Source organism: Tachysurus vachellii, chromosome 25 (genome assembly GCF_030014155.1).
Source record: "Tachysurus vachellii isolate PV-2020 chromosome 25, HZAU_Pvac_v1, whole genome shotgun sequence".
In the NCBI taxonomy this organism is placed as follows: domain Eukaryota; kingdom Metazoa; phylum Chordata; class Actinopteri; order Siluriformes; family Bagridae; genus Tachysurus; species Tachysurus vachellii.
In genome coordinates this window covers 220,001-233,677 of record NC_083484.1, presented here as the reverse complement: position 1 = coordinate 233,677, position 13,677 = coordinate 220,001, and the positions used below count along the sequence as shown (strand labels likewise).

At 43.2% G+C, this 13,677-nt stretch overlaps 2 protein-coding genes across 9 annotated transcripts in view; both read right to left on the bottom strand.

The window, feature by feature from the left end:
* The window catches only part of tnikb (TRAF2 and NCK interacting kinase b), a 50,403-nt gene extending 49,006 nt beyond the window's left edge, over nucleotides 1-1,397 (bottom strand). For 4 of the 6 annotated variants that reach the window (XM_060861812.1, XM_060861808.1, XM_060861810.1 and 1 more), the window contains exon 1: nucleotides 906-1,397. In XM_060861812.1, coding sequence (XP_060717795.1) covers nucleotides 906-965 — 60 coding nt within the window. In that variant the 5' untranslated portion in view covers nucleotides 966-1,397. The remainder of the gene's footprint in view (nucleotides 1-905) is intronic. The other 2 variants (XM_060861813.1, XM_060861811.1) reach the window with 2 other exon arrangements.
* Nucleotides 1,398-4,790: 3,393 nt separating this feature from the next.
* Nucleotides 4,791-13,677, bottom strand: part of pld1b (phospholipase D1b) — a 29,485-nt gene continuing 20,598 nt past the window's right edge. For 2 of the 3 annotated variants that reach the window (XM_060861372.1, XM_060861373.1), the window contains exons 11-26: nucleotides 13,545-13,628; nucleotides 12,948-13,029; nucleotides 12,749-12,859; nucleotides 12,474-12,662; nucleotides 11,934-12,129; nucleotides 10,656-10,784; nucleotides 10,439-10,557; nucleotides 10,001-10,114; nucleotides 9,806-9,916; nucleotides 9,635-9,723; nucleotides 8,752-8,865; nucleotides 8,606-8,655; nucleotides 7,515-7,649; nucleotides 6,995-7,148; nucleotides 6,669-6,786; nucleotides 4,791-6,305 (exon numbers count right to left, since the gene is read on the bottom strand). In XM_060861372.1, the coding sequence (XP_060717355.1) occupies nucleotides 6,081-6,305; nucleotides 6,669-6,786; nucleotides 6,995-7,148; nucleotides 7,515-7,649; nucleotides 8,606-8,655; nucleotides 8,752-8,865; nucleotides 9,635-9,723; nucleotides 9,806-9,916; nucleotides 10,001-10,114; nucleotides 10,439-10,557; nucleotides 10,656-10,784; nucleotides 11,934-12,129; nucleotides 12,474-12,662; nucleotides 12,749-12,859; nucleotides 12,948-13,029; nucleotides 13,545-13,628 (2,020 nt within the window). In that variant the 3' untranslated portion in view covers nucleotides 4,791-6,080. Of the gene's footprint in view, nucleotides 6,306-6,668; nucleotides 6,787-6,994; nucleotides 7,149-7,514; nucleotides 7,650-8,383; nucleotides 8,475-8,605; nucleotides 8,656-8,751; nucleotides 8,866-9,634; nucleotides 9,724-9,805; nucleotides 9,917-10,000; nucleotides 10,115-10,438; nucleotides 10,558-10,655; nucleotides 10,785-11,933; nucleotides 12,130-12,473; nucleotides 12,663-12,748; nucleotides 12,860-12,947; nucleotides 13,030-13,544; nucleotides 13,629-13,677 lie in introns of those variants that run through there. The other variant, XM_060861374.1, reaches the window with a different exon arrangement.

Here is a 13,677-nt window from a genome sequence, read left to right as displayed (position 1 = left end):
TAAGACCTGCACAGATCTCACCAGGGGCTCCACAATGTCCAAGCACCATGAGTAAGTACAGTGACAGTCATCAGGGGACAGAGGGGTGTTTTTGACCAGTCAGGGGGCAGAAATACCTGCTGACACCCAGGTTTCTAACACACTTGGACTCTGGTGTCTGGACAGATTAGAGAGAAAACTGTGGATACAAACCATCTAAAGAGAGATTAGAGGCAGAGGAACAATAGAGCACCAGCTCCGAGGTGCAGTTCTTCATTCACTCTAGAGAAAATCGTGCTGCTCTTTCACACAGTCAAAACACACACACACACACACACACACACACACACACACACACACACACACACACACACGAAATGGCGGACTGTGCAAAAAAAATACACTGATCTCTAACGTTATAAGCATCAGAGCTTCACAGTGCTGAGACACACAGAGTCTGGTGAGGATTCAGGTGCATTAGTGCGGAATGTCACCGAATTTCTGTTCTGTGCAAAACAAATAAATATTTCTGCATCTGTACACAAACACTCCAGATGTTCTAACAGGAGCCTCAAAAGCCCAAATCTCCTGTTTAATATCACACATGATTACTGGGTTACAGCACGCGCGGCTGCGCTCATCGGAGGAACTGATGTTCCATTGTAGCTCAGGATCAAAGTCACACACACACACACACACACACACACACACACACACACACACACACACACGGTTATATTCGCCTTTATCGTGTTTATTATTTATAGACAGATTAGAGGACGTGGAAGCAGAAAGCTCGCACCTTCGAGGACAATCCGAGGCCTCGTGGACGCGCGTCCTGTCATCAGCGCGCGCAGGTGCCCAAAACCCACCGATCACAATCACAATCCCTCAACAATCTCAGCAAATCCGTCTAAATGACTCACCCGCAGTGCCGACAGGTCGATCTCATCCAGGCTCCGGGCCGGAGAGTCGCTCGCCATCATGATTCCGTGCGCTTTGTGTTCTGGCTAAAAAACTGCACAATTAAAATGAAATGTCGGAAACTGCATGTGGACACAGAAATAATCCGAAATCCCTCAGACTTAGTGGCAGCACATCAGAGTCTCTCTCTCTCTCTCTCTGAGTCTCTCTCTCTCTCTCTCTCTCTGAGTCTCTCTCTCTCTCTCTCTCTCTCTCTCTCTCTCTCTGGTCCCCGGATGATGGCTGCAGTCACCCCGGTTTCTGTTCTACTTCCACACGACTAACAGAAGCTCGAACGGTTCCGGTGCTACATTTGGCGCGCGAGGATTCGGCCGTTGGTTCGCGACGGTTTTTTTCTTTTTTCGTGTTATTTTTTTTTTTTTTTGCGAAGGCGAACCGGAGCGCGTGGACGCGCAAATCAGCTCACGGTGAAACGGCGTCAATCAGCGCGTTCAACCGGGAGTGGCTGGGCTGAATGGGCGGGACTGAAGGGCTCACACACTCACGCCCATCACACACACACACACACACACACACACACACACACACTCACACACACACTCACACACACAGTGCACTTACAGTAGCAGGCTGCAAAACTTCCTGTGCGTCTGTTATGTAGTGATAGTGTGTATTATGTGTGTGTGTGTGTGATGGGCGTGAGAGTGTGAGCCCTTCAGTCCCTCACACACACACACACACACACACAGTGCACTTACAGCAGCAGGCTGCAAAACTTCCTGTGCGTCTGTTATGTAGTGATAGTGTGTATTATGTGTGTGTGTGTGTGTATGTGTGTGTGTGTATTATGTGTGTGTTAGTTATCTTCTTTAATAAATCTCTTATTGACGGCTGCTGCTCTTAATTTTGTTCTCTCTCACTGTCTCACTCTCACTGTCTCACTCTTTCAGTCTCACTCTCACTGTCTCACTCTTTCACTGTCTCACTCTCACTGTCTCACTCTTTCAGTCTCACTCCCACTGTCTCACTCTCACTCTTTCAGTCTCACTCCCACTGTCTCACTCTTTCAGTCTCACTCTCACTATCTCACTCTTTCACTGTCTCACTCTCACTATCTCACTTTCACTCTTTCACTGTCTCACTCCAACTGTCTCACTCTCACTATCTCACTCTCACTCTTTCACTGTCTCACTCTCGCTGTCTCACTCTTTCAGTCTCACTCTCACTGTCTCACTATCTCACTCTCACTCTTTCACTGTCTCACTCTCACTATCTTACTCTCACTATTTCACTGTCTCACTCTCGCTGTCTCACTCTTTCAGTCTCACTCTCACTCTTTCACTAGTTCATCACATTATCACTCTGTCACTCTCACCATCGTTTGCAAAATTCCGTGATGTGGAAAATGATTTGCAAGAGAAATTCAGTGTGAAATGTAAATCCTGAGTGTTTAATTTAACGTCACTGAAGGGTTGTTAGATATCAATAAACATCGGGGTAGAAAATAAACACCGGGGTAGAAAATAAACACCGGGGTAGAAAATAAACCCCGGGGTAGAAAATAAACACCGGGGTAGAAAATAAACACCGGGGTAGAAAATAAACACTGGGGTAGAAAATAAACATCGGGATAAAATGGATGAAATGAAATAAGATGATGTTTTAGTTTGGTGTTCAAACAGGAAGCCACATTTCTGACAGTACAGAGGAAGAGACTCAGGGTTGCCAGATCTTTAACAATCAGGAGTAAAACTGCTCTATAGCCTCATCCCACATCCTGCACTTTACAAACTGTGTTTGTGTGTGAATGTCTGAAAACGGAGGAACTGGCAACGCGGAGGGAAACGCACTTCCGCTCACCTTCCTCTTATGTAACCTCCCCCCCCCCCCTCCTCCTCCTCTATTCTCACACACATCCTTCATCCTTTTATTCTTACATTCACACCTCAGCTCAAACAAACCGGATGGTTTTTTTTAGCTTGATCTGCTGGACCAGACCTCCTCTTCCTCCCCTGTGCTGAGGACGTTCTGTGTGTGTGTGTGTGTGTGTGTGTGTGTGTGTGTGTGTGTGTGTGTGTGTGTGTGTGTGTGTGTGTGTGCAGCTTTAAACCAAACATCTCATCTTTAATTCATTGTTAATGTGATGTTCACTTTCATTCATCAGGATTCAGAGACACACAGAGAGATGACGCAGGGGACAGAGACACTTAGTGGTGATGAGCGGAAGTGCAGGAGAAACAAACCCATGTGGAGAAGGAGCTCAGGTGTGTTCTGTCCTGTCTCTCACCTACAGACTGCTTTTACTCCACAGTAATGTGAGTGTAGTGAAGCCACATCATCATTAAAGGAACACTTTATTCACCTGTACAGGAAAAAAAAAATCTTCTGTGTGGAGTTTAATGCAGGAAACTAAAATAAATAAATAAATGATGGTGTGATACTGGAGTTGTTAAGTGATAGAAATGAAAAGAAAACTAAAATGAAAAATGAATCAGTTTTAATTCAATTCTAAACTTTCAATTTTTAAAAAACATTTTAAAACTTTAAAGCCATCTAACAAGTACATAATTACTTTATATTGTTTGATGAAGAAATAAATATGCTGTATATCAAACACTAGTATTTGAGTTGTTCATATTAAAAGAGAGAGAGAGAGAGAGAGAGAGAGAGAGAGAGAGAGAGTTATGAGTTCCCTTTCACCTCCTCATGTTCTGTTGTTCTACCACATTTCCATCTCAGCTCAGTACAAACCACCATCATTCACCTCAAACAGGCAAAAACCAAACCTGATCACATGCCATCTGCTTCCTGTGAACATTATTCCTGCATGTGGTCTCTGATGCAGCAGCTTTAAAAAGAGCGATTGATGACCTGATCAAACACCTCAGCACGCTGTACTTCATGTCAGAGACAGTAAATAATCCCTCGTCTACATTCTGGATGAAGAATCAGCTGCTTCTCTACATGTCTCTGTGATGTCAGTGTGATGGACGAGACTGAAGCCTGGACTGAACCACATTCCTTTTTTTCAGACGTAGCCAATATTATGCAGTATTTTCACGAGTGTTTGTGAGACATGATTCACACCTTCAGTAGGTTAATCAGGCTGAAAAACCGGATCTGAGCTCTAATTTTAACAAACAGCCACAAAAGAAACTCAGTAAACACAAACACGAGGACAGAGACAGACGTCAGGATTTACGTTTAAAGTGATGATCTGGAGATTCGACTCGTCTGAAGAAAAGACATAAAAAAAAAAAACCCAGAAGATCCTGAAGCTCTGGTGCACGGAGCTGCTGGAGAGTGAAATGACCTTCATCCTCACGCTTACATGTGAATCTAGAGGAAGTTCAGAAATAACTTCAAACACATTTCACAAGCTGTGTGTCGGTTCCTCACCCACACGTGAAGACTCTGTGCTGATGAATAGCTGACACACCAACATGAGCAAATACACACACACACACACACACACACACACACCTAAAATACTGTGTTGAGTCAGCAGTATTTCTGCACAGTAGCTAAAAACAGAAGCTATACTTCCTTAAATTTATATATCATAGCTTTATATCTAAATTAATTTTATCCAAATTTACTTCTTGTTATTTGTCTAAAACAAATAGTTTTATCTTCTTTTCCCCACACTTTAAACTTACTGATGTGTTTCATGTCCTCACAGAGAAATCCTGAACAAACCCCTCTAGTGAGTGACGAGGTCAAAGGTCACGCTCAGGGGTCACTCTAACCTCCGGCGTTAAGTCTCTGATGTTTGACGTGACTGCAGTGAGTTAGAGTGAAGACGTCACTCAGATCAGAGAACAACAGTCTGAGGAACGTCTGAGATCAAACAGAAAGCAATGGCAAGAAAATCTCAACAAGAAAAGCACAAGAAAATAGTTTTAATCTGATGAATATAGACACATTATGGACAACTGAAATTTTACAAAACATAAAATAACATCAAATAATCGACAATTTGCTGTCATCAGGTGCGACTCGATTCCTGACTTACAGTTTCTACTTCCTGTATGATTTCTACTTCCTGAACATCACACTGCTGCACACACACGTTATTAATTATTCATGATTCTTTCCTTCACTTCACATCTCTGTTCCTTTTCCTCATCTAAAAGATTTTAGAAGCTTTTATAAACTGTTTAAATGTTTTATAATCACAGGAACATTAACATTTAATTTGAATTAACAGATTAAAAATCTAGGTGAAGTTATATAATGTAATGTGTAATGTGTGTGTGTGTGAGTGTGTGTGTGTAATGTGTGTGTGTAGTGTGTGTGTAGTGTGTGTGTGTGTGTGTGTGTGTGTGTAATGTGTGTGTGTGTAATGTGTGTGTGTGTGTGTGTGTAATGTGTGTGTGATGTGTGTGATGTGTGTAATGTGTGTGTGTAGTGTGTGTGTAGTGTGTGTGTAGTGTGTGTGTGTGTGTAATGTGTGTGTGTGTGTGTGTGTGTGTGTAATGTGTGTGTGTGTGTGTGTGTGATGTGTGTGTGTAATGTGTGTGTGTGTGTAATGTGTGTGTGTGTGTGTAATGTGTGTGTGTGATGTGTGTGTGTAAGTTTTGTTCTTGGACTCTTTCTGAGGCACTTCATAGGGAGGTCCTGAATGTCCGGCGCTCATTAGATCAAGAAGACAATTAAATAGTGCAGACGTTTCTGTGCAGTCGAGTCTAACTACATGTTGTACTGTGTGTGTGATTGTGTGTGTGATTGTGTGTGTGATTGTGTGTGTGATTGTGTGTGACAAATCTAATCAGAAATAAAATACTTTAAATACAGCGATGTACAAAGCGACGCCCACAAATACGGTGAATTTACAGGCAACGTTGTGTGAACGAAGATCCTCACATTTGGCACTTTGTATTTAATAACCTGTAGAGAAAAAAGGCTGTGAGACACGAGAAACAAGTCAAAAGGTAGTTTGTGGAAGGTGTGAAGATACTGAGGAGATAAAAGGCTTGTCTCTGTGTGTCTCTGTGTGTCTCTGTGTGTCTCTGTGTGTCTCTGTGTGTCTCTGTGTGTCTCTGTGTGTTCGTTGCCAGTTGCATAGCCTTAGTGTTAGAGAGAAAAATTATTCCACAGGGTGAAACCTCAGATCACCAGTTAACAAGCCCCCTGAGATCCTGAGATAAACTTCTGCAGGAGGAACCTCAGGTCTCTCAGGTCCACACCTCCATGGGTACCATGGCCTCCTTAGACCCGATGGGTGGGAGAAGGTTCTGTTCGCTTAAAAAGTAGAGAGGGAACTGGACGAGGAATCCTCGGATCTTCTTAAGTTCTTCCTGAGCTTTCGGAGGATCATCTTTATCCAGACTCGGCTTGGACAGATATCCTTCCAGCTCCAGGATCGTCCTCACGTCACTGGACGGCAAACAGCGGAACACCTGCAGATGTGGAGAAACGTTAGATCCAGGAGACGTGACAACATCTGGTTCATCGTCATACATTACACCATCATACAGATTTCTGCTACAGTGACATTGTGTACAAGCACACACACACACACACACACACACACACACACACACACACAAAGAACATGAAGAGCTTTATCATAACATCAAAGTTAGTTCCTTTACATGTAGATAGTATTATGTGTTATATTAACACTGAAATCTGAAAAAGTTTTTACCCCCTTTATATGTATTATAAATACTCATGTGACAACAATCCACTCTTTATATTCAGGACTTTTATAAAAAATATTTTTATAATTACATTCTAAATAAATAAAGGATGCAGCTGACCTTCTGGTAGATGGAGGCGTTGCGAGCTGCAGTGGTCAACCACACCTCCTTGTAGAAATGGTCACTGATGGGGTCTGAGATGTTGATGCTGGTGTCTGTGTGAGCGCCGAGGATCGTCCTGCTCAGAAAATACACAGGAATGAAGCCAAAGAAAAAGCCATGAAGTCTAAATGAATTCCAGAGTACAAACTGTCCCACTGTGAGATCCAGCAGGAGATAAGACAGACGGACGAACACACACTAAACACTATAAAACTCTTTTAAACTATTTCTCCAGATGTTCTACAGCTCTCATTCCTGGTCTCCACAAAAATAATCACAGTCACCTAAAACACTCCAGACGGAGTTGGAGTCCAAAACGTCCTGCCTGATATTCCTGTCCATCCATGACAGATGTCTCAGTCTCTGTGTCCTGGAAAACAACAGCCACTTCACTGTCTCTCTTCCCCAGCATACTGCGGTCATTAATGTTCGCCGAACCTGAGGACAGACACCAGGAGCTAATTGTATTAAAACGATCAGACTGACGGAAATATTTGCTTAATAACCCAAACTGATATTTGAGGACATGTTTCTTTGCTCTTTATTATCAGATCTCGCTGTATAGACTGTCAACAACAGACTTTTCATTTTAATGATTTAAACTGTGGTATAATAATATTATAATATTATATAACGGTACTGAAGCAGGTGGATTTGTCAGCTGTAATAAATCAGCAGGAGGAGCAGCTGAGTCACTGATCCTGCTCACGCTCAGGGCTTTAAACACGGCACACTGCACACTATCATTTAATAAAAATACAGTAAAACAGAAGTCACTATGAATGAGACGTGCATCTCACTCACCGATGATCACCGTGTTGTCGTCTGCGATTAGCATTTTACTGTGGACGTAGATCAACTCCGTCACCAGCTTCCCTTCCAGTTCAGCGTGAGTCCTCAATCCTCCGAACGAGATGTAGTTCATCCACTGATCCCCCACTGGAGAGATAGAGAGAGAGAGAGAGGGAGAGGGAGGGAGAGAGAGGGAGAGAGAGGGAGAGAGGGAGAGAGGGAGAGAGGGGGGGGAGAGAGGGAGAGAGGGGGGGAGAGGGAGGGAGAGGGGGGAGAGAGAGACAGAGAGAGAGGGGGGAGATAGAGAGAGAGGGGGAGAGGGAGGGGGGGGAGAGAGAGAGAGAGATGAAAATGAGCCACATAAGCATGTTCAAAGTTTATCTAAAGATTTTTTTTTCCAAAGAAGAGTCAGGTCGAGGTCGTGGCCTTTGGTTCTGCTTTAGATTTTTATTATTCATCTCAGATTCTGACAAAAATGTTAATAATGTTAATAAATGCAAGGCTGAAATATTACTGATGGAGATCTCACTCATGATGTAACTGATGCAGAGAGAACAGGAAGTGAAGAAACTCCTCAACAGGAAATAAGGCTGTACATTTATTTCCCAATATCAGTGTTCTAGTGTTTAAGTGAGTTCAGAAGGTGAGGAGAGAATTCAGCTAAACACCACAGAGACTGAGCTGTGGAGAGGTCACAATCAGAAACACACACACACACACACACACACACACACACTTCGCCCTGTCATACACACAATTCTCAGAGAAGCTGCAGTGTAAACAGCCACCAGGTGTCACTGTAGGACTAAACAGACCTCAGTGAGAGTCCATTAGTAACAATGAGATTTAATGAAAGTCACACTGCAGAAATCGCTCACACACGTGTTAGTGATGAACAAGTGGACGGTTGGGTTTCAGCATCAACACCACAGCTTTCATAAGAGGAACTTCTCCTTTCACTGCTTTACAATTCTGATCCATGTTCACATGGAGACCAACTCAGTTACTGACAGTTTACATCAGAAATAATCACTTTATTAAAGTGTCTGTGCAAGTGAGTGTGAAAAAAAACTCACAAATCAACACAAACATTCAACACTTACTCTCTTTCTTCAGCTGGGACACGATGGAGTGATCTCCTCTGATCATCGTTCTAAAAACATCAACACCAAGAACAGTGCAGGACGAGTGAGAAAAACAACAACACAAATCTCTGAACACTATACACACTATACACAGCACGTGTTACCTGTAGTTGAAGTGCATGATGGCCTGGATGGCACTTCCTCCTCCAGTGTTAATGTCTCCCTCAAATCCAGGTAACAAAGGAGTAATGACATACACACGGTACCTCGTTCCTTCCCTGTGGGTTAAACACACAGCACGAGGAAGAGACATATTTTATCCATACGACTTTAACAAAAGTTCTCTGATGTTTTATTCAGACCAGTTAAACACACACACACACATACACACACATACACACACACACACACACACATATACACACACACACATACACACACACACACACATACACACATACACACACACAGTACACACACATACAGTACACACACATACAGTACACACACATACAGTACACACACACACACACACACACACACACACACACAGTACACACACACACACACACACACACACACACACACACACACACACACACACACACATACAGTACACACACATACAGTACACACACACACACAGTACACACACACACAGTACACACACACAGTACACACACACACACACACACATACACATCCACACACACAGTACACACACACACATCCACACACACAGTACACATACAGTACACACACATACAGTACACATACACACACATACAGTACACATACACACACACACACACACACACACACACACACACACACACACACACACATACACACACACACACACACACACACACATACAGTACACACACATACAGTACACACACACATACAGTACACACACATACAGTACACACACACACACATACAGTACACACACACACAGTACACACACACACAGTACACACACACACAGTACACACACACACAGTACACACACACACACACACACACACACACTGTTCAGCTCACCTGTAGGCTTTGATGATCCTCTGTGCAATGGCGTCTCCGATCTTATTGTAGACGAGTTTGTTATCCGCGCAGCTTATAAAGAACTGGTTCTGAAGGAGAGACGATCAGCTGATTAGTAACAAAGGGATAAAAGCGGACAGTGTGTCCTGGTGATGTGGAGACTGAGCTCACCTCGATGTAGATGTAGTGTTTGCTGTTCTCGATCACATGGACGTAGGCGTTGTGGATGGACTCTTCGTGGTACTTTATACCAGCGGACCAATCAGACGCAGAGCGTAAGACCTGACACAGGGAGGGAGGAGCAAATTTACTCACCATCTTACTGTACGAACATGTAGCGCTCAGTGATTACATCATCAGTGTTACCTGAACTTTAGCGTGAACGCAGCCTGGGACCTTATACTTGATCTCACTGGCCGTGGTGTGGGATTTGGGGAGAAGGTACGGGTACGAGAGAGACCGATACTTCGACTTGACAGTCTACACACAAAAAGGTCACACACAGTCTTTAATTCAGTGTCAGTTTCAAAAACTCTGTTTCTGTGTCATGTTTAAGTCACATGTGCATAATTACCACAGATATGATCACGTCCAGAATTATTGGCACCCTTCAGGAGTTAATAATAAGTTCCCTTTCATCTAACACAAATCATTCTCATACCCACTGTTTTTTGGATTAGTGAAGGCTGAAGGCTGCTTTGAGTGTCTGTAATCTGACCTGAGATCAGCCTTAATGTAGCCTCTAACGGCTAGGAAACAGTGAACACACACAAACACACACACACACTGTGATGATTTTATCACCTTGGTAAAATTCCAGCGCTGAATAAAGTGCCGTGCGACGTCTCTCGCTGCTTTCCCGTGAACCACAGAGGCGATGTCGTGCCACGGCATTCTGGGAGTGATGTGTCTGTCGATGAAATCTGAAAAAGTTGTGCATTAACAAGAACACACACAATCAGTAACAGATCATTTCTGTCTAATACAAAATCAAACAATCCGAGTGATCATGAAAATTTACCATCGAACGGTTTGTCCAGCTGGATCCAGTCCTTGTGCACAAAGTTGCAGTAATCTTTACCGTGCCAGAAACGTGTGTTCCCCATCAGCCCGATCACGTCGGCCTGCAGATCCTGAGCCAAGTCTGAGTCTGAGAAATAAAACAAAAATACAGCAAACGACATCAGACACAGAGGAAACAGGAGCTCATGAGATCTTCAGGAAATTCCATTCACACAGAACCTAGTGGAACATCATCATGCGGTTCTCACTCACTGTCTCTGTGCTAGAACATGACACAGATCTAGGACAGTGAACACACACCTCCTAGTCCTGCCACTGGAGGACTCACACATCCCTGGGTTCATGGTTCAGTCGAGTGAAAAAGTTTTCACACCCTTACACACTCTCAAAAAAGATTCATGGGTTCATCAGTTAACCAATCTCTACAAGACAGGATTTTTTTTAGGAAGCTAAAAATAACCCATGAAGAAACATTCCAACAGTGAGGAGCAAAATAATGGAGAACAAGAACCGAAGTACCAACTTTTAGCATAGACTCAAGTTTTGAAAACCTCTGGATTGAAGCTCCAACACTTTCACAAGCCACACTTCACACAGTGTTCAGAGCCACCAGAGAAGATCTGAGCTTCTGAGTGCAACAAACACAAATCATACAGGAGGAAACACTCAAGAGGAAACACTGGAGATCTTCAGTGAGCGAGCGTCACTCACCAGCCTGACATAGACACGAGGGAATGTGAACTTTTAACTCCATCCACTTCAGTGGAATTAAATTCTGTTTGCTGCAAATACTGTTAGAGAAACCTGTGGAAAAAATCAGCCATGTAAAAGAACTCCCACCAACACTGACACTGACATCTGCGTTGTCCGTGTCGATCCACCAGATATTACTTTTCCTTAACTGTAAACATTATTAACTATAAAGTTCTGAATGTATAAAATAATTAATTATTAAAACGTAATTAATGCTCTTAATATTTAACATTTTCAGTTCCAGTCAGGATCAGTAGCATCTCGATAATACAGCAAATGTAGAACATAAAGAATAAAGTAAATTAAATAAATAAAAATATTTCAAATGTAAACACTGCTGCTGGTGAACTAACAGTTTCCGACTCTCTCAGACTGGACACAGGACGAGCAGGTTCCTCAAAGCTCCCATGTGTTATGATCTCCACATCCTTCAGCTTCATCAGAAGCTCATCCCTGTCCATACTGTGACGTGTCCCTCTGTGGGACCTGATGATGAATTTATTAGGATTATTAGTGAACTCACTCTCCTCAGAGCTCTCGCCGCTGCTCACGCTGTCGGCGTGCGAGAGTCCGTGTCTCTGCAGCCGTTTCTTGATGCTGAAGCGACTCTTCCTGGTTTTCCCGTAACCTTTGAGTTTGGGCTGATCTTCCGGATCCCTGCTGGAGTTTTTACCGTTTCTCTGAACTGGACCGTTAGAGGGAGACGCTTCAGTTACGTTCTGAAACACACACAAGGTTTGGGTCAGTCAGCGATAAACCACTGTGTGTGGAGCAGTAAGAGGAAATTCGGCCACCACACATCGTTACATTTAATCTTGAGGAAACAGGAAAGTTTACTGAGCTGTAAACACTCGCTCCCTCAGAAGCCTCACTTTATTCTCTGAAATAATCTCAGTTCATTACTGAGAAACTGTAAAGAAGTGTAAACTCCTCTGTCCTGAAGATGTGGAGAACTTCCAGCTTCACCTCTGACAGGTACACAGAGCTCACACTGGAGACTCCTTCCATAAATAAACCTGTTTTTACAGAAAGCTTACAGACGTTTAAGAAACAGCTCGTTCACCTCTGCAGATGTGTTCAGGGTTCTCGTCACGCTCCCCACATCTGTTAGTCGATGTTCTCGATCGTCCCAGCGTCCGTACGCCAGATCGATCCCGCCCACGAAGGCCACTGATTGGTCGATCACCACAATCTTCTCATGATGAGCCCAGAGATAGACGGAGGAGGAAACGTGGTCAGGATGTCGCATCACCTGGAGAAAAAAAAAAAGAACTATCACACTCCTGTATTCTGTTTTTATCCCTCGCTCCATTTCTCCTCTCCTCATCCTGAGCTTACCTTGATGTTGGGGTGAAGCTGCAGCAGCGTCCTCTTGCTGTATTCACTGTTGATCCCAAGAGCAAGTTCCACTTCTTTGTAGAGCATAACAAATATTCTAACTCCTTTTTGCTGTAAAGCAGAAAGCAGACAGTCACCTTAAGTTAAACCCTGACGTGATCACACAGACGTCACGGATTCGATACACAGACAAACTCACGGCTTTGCGTTTCAGAATGCAGTCCAGACGCCAGCGGTTTCCTTCCACCACTGGCCTTTTGAGGAAAATCTCCGGACTCAGCCTGAAAACATCACACCGTGAGATCAGAAACAACACGACGTCTCAAAAATAAAACACAAATCTGGACGTTCGGGTTTATTTATTAAAACTTCATTTCATGGAACACAGGATCATGAAATAAGGTCAGTACAGAAAACCGTACAGAGACGTTCACTGTAAAATAAACTAATGGAGTTTTATATAAAAACAACAGTGTATTAAATTTAAAAATGAGTCTTTATTGGTTGATTATCTGCAGAAACACAGAGTGGAGGATTTTATTGACTTCTGTAAACCTGACTTCTTACTGAAAGAGGATCTGCTCAGTGTTCTTACCTGTGTGTGTGTGTGTGTGTGTGTGTGTGTGTGTGTGTGTGTGTGTCCTGCATGATGTTTTCTGCTCTATTCTACACACAAACACTATCTCCTCCTCATCTTCTTGTCTCAGTTGAAATGTTAGGAGATGTTTGTGTTTGTAATTTTATCACTGTAATGTTTTAAATCATGGAGATTTTATCATCTTTCGTTCACACATACCACCAGTCTGTGATGAAGATCTCCTCCTCAGCTTCCTCCAGTGCAGTAGCTACATCCTCCATGTAGGTTTTACCGTTCACATACCTGTAACACACCAAACACTCACATCATCAGGGTTAAATAAAAACGACAA